At 40.5% G+C, this 12,642-nt stretch overlaps 2 protein-coding genes across 2 annotated transcripts in view; one reads left to right on the forward strand and one right to left on the reverse strand.

Moving 5' to 3' along the window:
* Positions 1–823: 823 nt before the first annotated feature.
* tspan9a (tetraspanin 9a) overlaps positions 824–12,642 on the forward strand; it is a 287,169-nt gene continuing 275,350 nt past the window's right edge. Inside the window, exon 1 of the mRNA XM_014147922.3 lies at positions 824–1,184. The gene's annotated coding sequence lies outside the window, so the exon portion shown is untranslated. The remainder of the gene's footprint in view (positions 1,185–12,642) is intronic.
* LOC145861176 (uncharacterized) overlaps positions 4,030–12,642 on the reverse strand; it is a 29,593-nt gene continuing 20,980 nt past the window's right edge. The window contains exons 2-3 of the mRNA XM_082963245.1: positions 6,353–6,725; positions 4,030–4,586 (exon numbers count right to left, since the gene is read on the reverse strand). Of these exons, the coding sequence (XP_082819371.1) occupies positions 4,155–4,586; positions 6,353–6,725 (805 nt within the window). The 3' untranslated portion in view covers positions 4,030–4,154. The remainder of the gene's footprint in view (positions 4,587–6,352; positions 6,726–12,642) is intronic.

The following is a 12,642-nucleotide window of genomic DNA, read 5'->3' on the forward strand; positions in this document are numbered from 1 at the left end:
CCCCTAGCCTAATCTAACGTTAGCGAGCTAGCTACCTAGCTAGAATTCATAACCTATCATACGTTTTGCAAATTCGTAACATATTGTATGTTTTGAATTTCATAACATATTTTACGTTTTGCAAATTTGTAACATATATTACAAATTGTAATTCATAACATATCATTCGTGATGGGAGATGGACACAAATGAATACATACCATAAGAAACGCAACATATCATAATAAATTAGGTATCTTGGATTTATGAAATACGAAATGCTCTGAAACCAGGTTGTTGCAAATTGACCTATAAAGCAAGTATTGTATTATTTTATTGTATCTTCATGTCATAGGCCTAAATGGAAGTCAATTGCATGTTTCTTTATGTATCAAGCATCTAAGTATTAGCATATAAGTTAACGTATTAGACTACAGCAATAAAACACATGGCAAAACGAATTAGCATTAGGAATTCATTGGGGTTTAGGTATAGCCTACTGATGTTGCTTGTGACAAAACACCGATAAATCACCGATGTTATTTGACAGGAATAATCCATTGTTTAAGAATACTAAGACTCCCCCCTCAAGAGTCGTCTGTCAGAAATTCACTTTACATGATCCTTTCAAATTGTTAAAAATAAACGGTTCAGTTTTGGAATAACGGTTCCTTCGGGAATTGAATTCCCAAATATGCCTCCCTGTAGTCAGTCCCTGTAGTTATGCCGCGTTCAAGTACTAGTCGGAACTAGGAAATTGGCGAAATTTCCGACATGCTAAATTGTTGTAGTTATACACGTGCCGCATTCAACGAATCACCAATTAGGACATTCCCGAGTTTCCTAGTTCCGACTAGTATAGGAACGCGGCAGAAGTAAGCTTCTCTACTGTTTTCCAGCGTGCTCGATTTCCGTATCCAACGGGAGACATCCATTTCCATCATCACCATAGGTTAGTTAGAGGGAGTAACGGTGTCAGACGTACAGAAAGTCCCGATTTACGTCTTCGCTAAACAGCCGAGGAACCTTGGAGGCACAAAGCTGGAACACATTAGGAAACAGTAATATCTCGTGGTGGAAGACCGAATTCAAACTTTATTATTTGCTTGGAAGTTCCGAAGCATAGTTTTTTTTCTGGACTTGCTTTGCGCTGATACAAGTCTGACAGTTAACAACAAAGTAACTTGTAAGGTGATTCTCAACAGGTAAGACCGCATATTACATTATATTGCAGTAATTTAGGCTACAGTACTGTTTTGAGTCAATTACTGTGTGTTACTTTGAATGCCAGTTAAATAACTTTATCAACTTTGCGATTTCTCCAGACTTTCCTTCGCTGTTTGAGCTTCATACAGAGAGAGCACACATGTAGCCTATAATTTGTTAGAATATAACGTTGTAGGCTTGTTGCTTTATGTTTAGAAATGTAGTCTACCACAACGTTATATCACGTTCATATGTTAGTTACGTGCGATTAATGTGTTAAATGCACCTATAGTTACTAGCGGTTCTGGGGGGGACAACAATTTTGGACCCCCTTGTGGCCCCCCTAAATGTGGAGTATGAAATAATTTTTACATAACACATTTTTGCTCTCATTCTTTTTTTACATCCGTTATTAGACAGTGGCAACGCGGAACACTAATTTAACCCACACATTTTCTAGAGGGACGCTTTAGGCGGAACACAAAAGTATCGTACCATATGCAAAACGATATGACAACAATAACGTCTAATGTAACTGGCTCCTCTAACAGTACAACTGGCCCCATCTTGGCCCCCCCAGTTGAAATGGTCTAGAACCGCCACTGCCTATAGTCCCTATAGCATACTAAATTAATATAAAATCAAATGTAGCCTTACATAAAGGTCTGGACAAACCAAATAACCACTGCTGATTACATCAATTATTTACTTTTCGGTAGATAGTTTTCACGTCTGATTATCCTACTAGTGAGCATAAAAGATGCCAGTTGATTGCTGCATTCAGTATTCCTAAAACTAAAGGAATGCATAGGGGTTATGGCTCTCTCATGCACAGATTTAAGGAATGTGACGAATCAAAACATAAATTCAGAGCACTTTGAGGAGGAACAGCTGAGAGGCGTCTAGTGCTGATCTAGTATGTGAGAAGCATGCCTTGTCGAACAATTGGCGCGATTACTGGCAGGGTCTCATAGCTTGAGTGCCATAGTGATGGTCTGTCTCTGTGTTGCAAAGGCTGTGTCTGAAGCAGAGATAAAGCCTGTTTATATGCTTATAACAATGTTATTACATCTGTATCAATGGCTTTTCAGACCAAGATATGACAGTGAGAGCGTTCATCACGGCTGCATTGGACCTTTAACCATTTGTAACACACGTAAATGGTTTAAATTCCACAAAATAAACATGTTTAAAAAATTAAAAATATTCACGCATTTATAGTCAAATTTGTCGTTTGAAAGTAGACGTTTTCATATGTTTGTCATGTTTTGAACAGATCTTTTTGTACATTTGTCTGTTATTCATTCAAAGTGTTGTGTTTCTGTGATACTCAAGAGGCTGAGAAATTGATGATTGAGCTAATTTGACATATGGTACGACATAAAATGGCCACTAATATTATATATATATTAGCTTTACATTTGGAACGCTATGGGCTATCAACTCATTTCCAATTGCATCTGGAAGATGAGAATCTTGACTTGTTATAGAGACATTGGCAGGAATCTAAATATGCATTTACATTTTAGCATACATTTTTACATATAGTGGCTGCAACGCCCCCCAGCGGGTGGCTCCAAATCTGGGGTGGCTCCATTTCTACTGAACAAAAGTAAACGCAACATGCAACAATTATAACAGTTTTACTGAGTTGCAGTTCATATAAGGAAATCATTCAATTAAATATATTCATTAGGCCCTTATCTATGGATTTCACATGACTGGGCAGCGGCGCAGCCATGGGTGGGCCTTGGGAGCCAGGTCAACCCACTGGGGAGCCAGGCCCAGCCAATCAGGAGGAGTTTTTTTCCCTCAATAGGGCTTTATTACAGACCTAAATACCCCTCAGTTTCATCAGCTTTCCAGGTGGCTGGTCTCCAATGATCCCACACGTGAATAAGCCGGATGTGGAGGTCCTGGGCTGGTGTGGTTACACGTGGTATGCGGTTGTGAGGCCGGTTGGACGTACTACCAAATTCTCTAAAACAACATTGGAGGCGGCTTATGGTAGAAAAATGAACATTCAGTCCTCAGGCACTCTGGCAACAGCTCTGGTGGACATTCCTGCAATCGGCATGCCTATTGCACGCTCACCGAAAACTTGAGACATCTGTAGTATTGTGTTGTGTGACAAACGTTTAGAGTGGCCTTTTATTGTCCCCAGGACAAGGGGCACCTGTGTAATGATCATGCTGCTTAATCAGCTTCTTGATATGCCACACCTGTCAGGTGGATGGATTATCTTGGCAAGGAGAAATGCTCACTAACAGGGATGTAAACAAATTTGTGCACCAAATTTGAGAGAAATAAGCTTTTTGTGCATATGAACATTTTCTTCTGGGATCTTTTATCTCAGAAAATGAAACATGGGACCAACACTTTATATGTTGCATTTATATTTTTGTTCAGTATATATATTTTCAGGATGCATACTGTACATCTACCTCTGTGCCAAATGTGATGCTTCTCTCATGAAATTGACTAGTGAGTCCACATTTTCAGCTTAGTCACCTGCGCACCACTAGTATACAAAAGAAAGATACTTTTCCATTCTTCCCATATTAACACTAGAACCACCTGGCCTTTCAGGATACAGTGCCTTCGGAAAATAGTCAGACCCCTTCACTTTCTCCACATTTTGTTAGGTTACAGCCTTATTCTAAAATTGATTAAATCGTTTTTTTAAATCAAATCAAATTGTATTTATCACATGCGCCGAATTCAACAGGTGTAGACCTTACAGTAATATTACTAGCCAGGTGCGCAGGTGAAATGATTTTCTCTATTCCTAAACAAAAGCACCAGTGCATGAACAATTGTAAAGGATTAATTGCATAAAAAAATATGAATGGAAATTAATTCATGATAGGATATAAAAAAACTGTCATTTGTTGATTGTATCAGACACTGTATTGTCCCCTTATACCCGTGCCTTTACACATGAATCAATCGTGTCTTCTGTTTATGCTTCAGGTTCCACGGTCAGCACACAGCTTCAGGGCTTTGTGTGAGCAAGCCGCTAATACAAATTGGTTACACTGCACACCATTTTTATGGGCCTTGTTTTGTGTGCACCTGCCGACTTGACATTGTTTCTTCTTTTTACTGAGTTGGAGCTGTGGTGCTTGGGGAAGAGGGAGAGCAGGACCTGCTGCCTTGGCGGCCTGCTTGGCGGCTATAGCTTCTTTCTTGGCGTTCACGTGGTTCTTACGAAGCTCACGTGCCAGATCCATGATACAATCTCTCCTGCTGACTGTCTTGTCGAGGCATTGTTTGCACAACAGGTGCGCGTTGATATCAGCCATGTCGAGCACGTTGTAGAACACCGTAACAGGCCAGCGGCGAGTACCTCCTTTTACAGAGTACTGTCTTGCCATCTGGTTGAGTGCATCCACACCAACCTATTGCAAAAAAAATTAAATAGAATAGAAAAGGTTAGAACTATATACAATTATAATACTAATAGTAATAACAGTAATATTAATGTAATATAATTAAAGGGTATAATATTTGGTGTTTGGCAGATGGAAAAGCTACCTATATATAGCGGAGATATACACTACCATTCAAACGTTTGGGGTCACTTAGAAATGTCTATGTTTTCCATGAAAACATACATGAAATGAGTTGCAAAATGAATAGGAAATATAGTCAAGACGTTGACAAGGTAATAAATAATGATTTTTAATTGAAATAATAATTGTGTCCTTCAAACTTTGCTTTCGTCAAAGAATCCTCCATTTGCAGCAATTACAGCCTTGCAGACCTTTGGCATTCTAGTTGTCAATTTGTTGAGACAATCTGAAGAGATTTCACCCCATGCTTCCTGAAGCACCTCCCACAAGTTGGATTGGCTTGATGGGCACTTCTTACATACCATACGATCAAGCTGCTCCCACAACAGCTCAATAGGGTTGAGATCCGGTGACTGTGCTGGCCACTCCATTATAGACAGTATACCAGCTGACTGCTTCTTCCCTAAATAGTTATTGCATACAGTAGTTTGGAGCTGTGCTTTGGTTCATTGTCCTGTTGTAGGAAGAAATTGGCTACAATTAAGTGCCGTCCACAGGGTATGGTATGGCGTTACAAAATGGAGTGATAGCCTTCCTTCTTCAAGATCCCTTTTACCCTGTACAAATCTCCCACTTTACCACCACCAAAGCACCCCCAGACCATCACATTGCCCCCACCATGCTTGACAGATAGCATCAAGCACAAATCCAGCATCTTTTCATTTTTTCTGCGTCTCACGGATGTTCTTCTTTGTGATCACTTCAAACTTAGATTTGTCTGTCCATAATACTTTTTTCTAATCTTCCTCTGTCTAGTGTCTGTGTTCTTTTGCCCGTCTTAATATTTTATTTTTATTGGCCAGACTGAGAAATTGCTTTTTCTTTGGAACTCTGCCTAGAAGACCAGCATCCCAGAGTTGCCTCTTCACTGTTAACGTTGAGACTGGCGTTTTGCGGGTACTATTTAATGAAGCTGCCAGTTGAGGACTTGTGAGACATCTGTTTCTCAAACTAAACACTAATGTACTTGTCCTCTTGCTCAGTTGTGCACCGGGGCCTCCCACTCTTCTTTCTATTCTGGTTAGGGCCAGTTTGTGCTGTTTTGCGGAGGGAGTAGTACACCGCGTTGTATGAGATCTTGTTTCTTGGCAATTTCTCGCATGGAATAGCCTTCATTTCTCAAAACAAGAATAGACTGACGAGTTTCAGAATAAAGTTCTTTGTTTCTGCCCATTTTGAGCCTGTAATCGAACCCACAAATGCTGATGCTCCAGATACTCAAGTAGTCTAAAGAAGGCCAGTTTTATTGCTTCTTTAATCAGAACAACAGTTTTCAGCTGTGCTAACATAATTGCAAAAGGGTTTTTCTAATGATCAATTAGCCTTTTAAAATGATCAACTTGGATTAGCTAACACAACGTGCCATTGGAACACAGGAGTGATGGTTGCTGATAATGGGCCTCTGTACACCTATGTAGATATTCCATAAAATAACTGCCGTTTCCAGCTACAATAGTCATTTACAACATTAACAATGTGTACACTGTATTTCTGATCAATTTGATGTTATTTTAATGGACAAAAAAATGTGCTTTTCTTTCAAAAACAAGTACATTTCTAATAACTCTAAACTTTTGAGCGGTAGTGTATACCTTTGTGCTATTGTAGTCTGCCACCGTCTCCGGTTTCTTCTTCTGGTCATTGACGATGGCAACAGTGGGATGCATGGTGCTGAGGATGCAAACACTCGTATTTATTTTACATCTGTATACCGTGAGTGTTGCTTTACCACTCTGCATCACTGATGTGGAGTACAGCTCAACCAATATGTTGTTTTGCGCAGAGCGGGGCAGCTCCCGCCTTTGTTTGTTCACTGTTCCGAGTAGACTAGTCTTCTTTGCAATCAACTTGTCTGCCAGGGAAATTGATGTGAAGAAGTTGTCCATGGTCACCTTTCTGCCTTTGCCTATGTAAGGCTCCACGAGTCTCAAAACCACAGTCTCGGACAGTAGCTCACCCGCTGGCCTGGTTTAATCTTTCCCCAGATATGGAAAGCCATTGAGCAAGTACTTGGTTTCGACATTGGTCACATGTACCATTATCAGTTTCTATCTGGTTTCGAACAGAATAGCATATTTCTATTGCCATTTTATTATGTTACTAGTTTTTGCTTAGTAGCCAGAGCAATGCTGCCGCGTGAGTGGTCATGTGCTGAATGCATAGACAGCAATGATATTCTTGCGAAAAGTGAAATTTGGAAATAGAGCTGCACCTCTTGAATTATGAGAGTTATTCGACAAAGGTAAGTGTCATAGAAACTTCAGAATATCCTCTTTCAGATACTATATAAAAATCGAAATGTTTTACCTACATGTGACTCTGCAGGAGGATTTGATAAAGCGATGCTCCTTTCCCTGCATCGGTAAATTACAAGATGCACCCATCTCTTCCTGTACAATTTGACAACTGATAGGCCTAATATTGTCACTCATCAAATTATTGTCAATTTAATCTTGTCTATAGTCTAACTCTTATTATTTGTGAAATTAGTTTCGGTATAGTTTAGGTGTAGTTTCGATGGGCCGGCTGTGGAGGCTGAGTGGCATCGTTTATTTCCTGCTCATCAACTTGGATAGAGTCAAGGATATGTTTTGCATTATTCTAAAGGCCTACTGCAACACGTAGCATGTTTTTGTTTCCCTTACAATACATTTGATTAATAATAAAGTTACAGTAAATAATACAGTCCTGTAACAGCTTATTTTTACAAAGTAAAACATAGGAGAGAATGGTATCAACCTGCAAGGCGCGTGGTCAAATTATACGCTGATAAATAGGCGTAACACAAACTCATCATTACACTAGTTATAATTAAAAATCAACCTTTTAACTCACATCATTCAGTTAGGCCTTATTTAAATTCAATTGTGAAGTAACTTGCACAATTATTGCCCATTCCATCCATTTGTCATTCAGTGGACTGGCATCGTTTGCTTCGCTAGATAGATTCAGTGATATGTTTTGCATTATTCTAAATGCCTACAGCAACATGTAGCATGTTTTCTTTTCCCTTACAATACATTTGATTAGTAATTGAGTTATAGTAAATAAAATACATTGTCTTGGCGGATTAAGTTGGGAATAGGTGTTTAACCTCTTACATCTAGACGTTCCGCTAGCGGAACACCTGCTCCAATATCCAATGATAGGCGTGGCGCGAAATATGACTATTTTACACCATTTTAAAGACAAGACTCTCCTTTATCTAACCACACTGTCCGATTTCAAAAAGGCTTTACAGCGAAAGCAAAACATTAGATTATGTCAGCAGAGTACCCAGCCAGAAATAATCAGACACCCATTTTTCAAGCTAGCATATAATGTCACATAAACCCAAACCACAGCTAAATGCAGCACTAACCTTTGATGATCTTCATCAGATGACACTCCTAGGACATTATGTTATACAATACATGCATGTTTTGTTCAATCAAGTTCATATTTATATAAAAAACCAGCTTTTTACATTAGCATGTGACGTTCAGAACTAGCATTCCCACCGAACACTTCCGGTGAATTTACTAAATTACTCACGATAAACGTTCACAAAAAACATAGCAATTATTTTAAGAATTATAGACACAGAACTCCTTTATGCAATCGCGGTGTCCGATTTAAAATAGCTTTTCGGTGAAAGCACATTTTGCAATATTCTGAGTAGATAGCTCGCCATCACGGGCTAGCTATTTTGACACCCACCAAGAAAGAAAAATTTGATTACCTTTGCTGTTCTTCGTCAGAATGCACTCCCAGGACTTCTACTTGAATAACAAATGTTGGTTTCGTTCCAAATAATCCATAGTTATATCCAAATAGCGGCATTTTGTTGTGCGTTCAAGACACTATCCGAAGGGTAACGAAGGGTGGCGCGTTTCGTGACAAAAAATGTCAAAATATTCCACAACCGTACTTCGAAGCATGTCAAACGCTGTTTAAAATCAATTTTTATGCGATTTTTCTCGTAAAAAAGTGATAATATTCCGACCGGGAGTCGTTGTTTTCGTTCAAAGACTGAAAATGAAAACATGGAGTCGTCTCGTGCACACGTGCGCCAGTCTCATTGTTCTCAGATCGACCACTTACCAAATGCGCTACTGTTTTTCAGCCATGGCCTGCAAAGTCATCATTCAACGTTCTGGCGCCTTCTGAGAGCCTATGGGAGCGTTAGAAAATGTCACGTTACAGCAGAGATCCCCTGTTTTGGATAGAGATGATCAAGAAGGCCAAGAAATGGTCAGAGAGGGCGCTTCCTGTTTGGAATCTTCTCAGGTTTTGGCCTGCCAAATTAGTTCTGTTATACTCACAGACACCATTCAAACAGTTTTAGAAACTTTGGAGTGTTTTCTATCCAAAGCAAATAATTATATGCATATTCTAGTTTCTGGGCAGGAGTAATAATCAGATTAAATCAGGTATGTTTTTTATCCGGCCGTGAAAATACTGCCCCCTATCCATAATAAGTTAAAAAAAAAATGGTAAAAAGGCTCTAAAACCTTTCTGTTTTTGTGATTTCATAATTCTGACAAGTGAGCAGTGTCAAATAAAACATTTAGGTAAAGTCAGGGAAGTTTTTCTGGCTGACTTTTTTTATTTACAATATCAAACGTCAGTGGCGGTTCTAGTGTTCTAGTGTTCTAGTCTTAACACAAGTCCTAAAGTTTCAGAAGCATCAATAAAAGGGTTTAGAAGTGATGACATTTTTGAACCCTTGGTGTCAAAATTCACCCCTTTTGGCGCTTTTAGTGTAATGGCATTTCTTGCATTGTCCAATGTCCTGGATCTGACAGGCTGACATGTTTCCTCAATAGCATTGTCAATCTCCATTGTCAGCATCCACATTTCTAGCTTTGACCTTTATTTTAATAGTTGGCCTCGTTGTTTATTGAGCTCTTAAAGCTGAGCCATGAGTGAAACTGGGCGACTTTTGTGGTGCATCTCCTTCATGCAATGCATTCTCCAGATGTTATGTGCATTGTGCATTGCACTTTACATGCTTTGAAGCACATTGAATGGTTCACTTATAGGCCCTTGTGGCTGACTACTCAATTTACAGCTCTGTCTGTCAAGCTTGTACCAACATCCCATCAGGATTTTGTTTAGACGTTTTCTCATTTATCAGTCTTCATTGATACATTTTGCTGTAAATTCTGATTCTTCACCCTTCAGAGGAAAGTGTTGAGAAAACAGAAACAAAATAGAGCATTCTCTTTCTCAAATTGTTACTCCTAATGCAGAAGTCAGAGTACGCCTTCCCTAAAAAAAGTATAACGGGATCCTTGGGGTGTCCCAGCTATGACCTTTACTTAATTCAGATAATGATTTATGGGTGACTGTTTTTGCTTTTCTCTCTTCCTTTTCACACGGCCTGTGTAGCTCTGGTTCATATCCTTGCACTGGAAGAGGGAATTCATTTAACCGTGTTAAGACTTATGCTTTGAATCCTTTGCAGTTGACCCCACATTCCTCAAACTCTTCCTGCTCTCTTGGTGACTCTTAGACCTGTAACTGAGGAGAAATGTGTCAATTTCCTGTTTTATGTTCTTCTCAGAGGAGTGGTGTGAATAGGTGGACAACATGTGAGGATGGATGTGTTCTTTGCTACATACCCCAAACCTCATACATCATGTGGATATCTTCCATCCTCCAGTAAGAATTAATAGCAGTGCCACACCCAAAGACAAATGACTACACTCCAGAACCCCCAGCTGCTTTTCATTGTTTTGATCCCTTCATTGGGCTCGGTTTACATAATGAAGCTGATATAAAACTGCCTTCAAAGGGCACCGTGCTTTCCACAGCAATCCTTCTCCATTACTATTTAGAATGAACAATCATACTCCATGCAGCTCATATAATTTATTCTCAGATACGCTGGTTAATTCGCTACAGCAGTTTTAGACAAACAGCAGCAGCAGTCCCAACTATGTTTATTTCCCGTCTGTCCCGTTCACTCATCATGGTGACCAGCTAGAACCCGTTTCCGCTGCCCTTCATGAAAGTTCCCATTATCTTGGACAAGCTAAACAGCGCTGGGCAGATCCCGTGCCACTGATACTCAATGGGCGAGCCTGTGTTGCTGCTACATCAACATTTGATTCTCCCTTTGACCTCTCTGTGTCTCAGTGCCATTCCGTACCCTCTGCGGCTACAGCTCAGGGCCAATCACAAACTGGAACAAGGCTTGGCCTGTGTCTATTTGAGACATCCCTGGCAGGATCGGTCCAGGGGGTCGGTCTCTGACTGTGCATCTGTCCCTGGCTGGCTCACAAAAAGAGCAGTTCAGATCACACTCATACTTTTCAGACTACTCATCTCAGGCTGGCATTTACATTGACATTTTAGTTGGCAGACGCTCTTATCCAGAGTGACTTACAGTTAGTGCGTTCATCTTAAGATAACTAGGTGGGACAACCACATATCACAGTCATAGTAAGTAAATCTTTCCTCAATAAAGTAGCTATCAGCAAAGTCAGAGCTAGTAAGGGGGAAAAGAGTCAAGTGCGAGTGTTACTGGCAGACAGTGAAATTATCTCCCATGTTTTTCTGTGCTGAAGTGCGCATTTCTGTAAGCTTCTCGGATGCGACCTCATGCTTTACACTGCGAGCAAGCTGCTGTTTACTAGTCAAGTATATTTTGGAGCCGGGTATTCTGCATGCTTAGTTTGCTGCTGCAGCGAAGCTCTCATTTTTAAGACATATTTCTATTGAAATCTCCGCGTGAATCCTGTTGTGCTGCACTTGCTATAAAATGACAGGGAGCTTTGACCTTGGTTCCCTTGTGCTTAATGGCATCTCGTTTACATACTGAGTTTGTTCTGGTGTGACTGCCAAAACATCCCACGCAAGTAGGATCTCAGCTTCATCAAGGCTTTTACAGGTACTATCGAACAAGGATACAGTATTGTGAATGGGAAGGAAAGCTGTGTCCTGCTCAGACTGAGCTGTGTTGATATCTTACTGATCGGCTCAGAATTGTTATTTAGCTCAGTGTATTTTGGTAGATGAGGTCAGATATAACATGTCCTATTACCTATAAAGGTTAGAGTTCCTCAGAACTCAGAAAGACTTGACTGGCTGTTACTCTACCAGAAGCCATTTTCAGTGCAACCCTATGTCGCAGCATTGGTAATGTCCGGCTTGTTGACTAATGGGGTGGATTTCCTGACTGAATGTAGCCGGTGACAACTGCCTTTGTCTGGGTTGTTGGCAAGCTCGTCTGGGTTCGGCCTCTGGCTGTTTGAACCAACATTTGACATGAAAGCTGCTGCTGATGGATAAAAGGGACTTTTACAAGGCATCTATCAATGAAGCACTGGTGAGGTAGTAACCCAAATGATTAGACAACACATTTAAGATCCCTTTCAGCTACATTATGTGTGCTGTTGTGGGGCTGTAGTGGACTAAGAAATTATCATGGTCCACACACACCAACACAGTCGTGAAGAAGGTACGACAATGCCTCAGGAGGCTGAAAAGATTCGGCATGGGCCCTCAGATCCTCAAGAAGTTATACGGTTGCACTTTTGAGAGCATTTTGACTGACTGTATCAGCGCTTGGTATGGCAACTGCTTGGCCTCTGACCGCAAGACGCTACAGAGAATTGAGCGTACGGCCCAGTACATCACTGGGGCCGAGCTCCCTGCCATCCAGGAACTCTATACCAGATGGAGGTGGAGGAATACCCAACATTTTGTTAAAGACTCCAGCCACCCAAGTCTGTTCTCTCTGCTACCGCTTTGCAAGTGGTGCCGATGCACCAAGTCTGGAACCAACAGGACCCTGAACAGCTTCTGACCCCAAGCTATAAGACTGCTAAATAGTTTGTCCGGGTAGCTATTGGTTAACTATTTAACTATCTGCATTGACCCTTTTTGCACAAAC

The sequence above is a fragment of the Salmo salar genome, chromosome 16 (assembly GCF_965601325.2).
Source record: "Salmo salar chromosome 16, fSalSal1, whole genome shotgun sequence".
In the NCBI taxonomy this organism is placed as follows: Eukaryota; Metazoa; Chordata; class Actinopteri; order Salmoniformes; family Salmonidae; genus Salmo; species Salmo salar.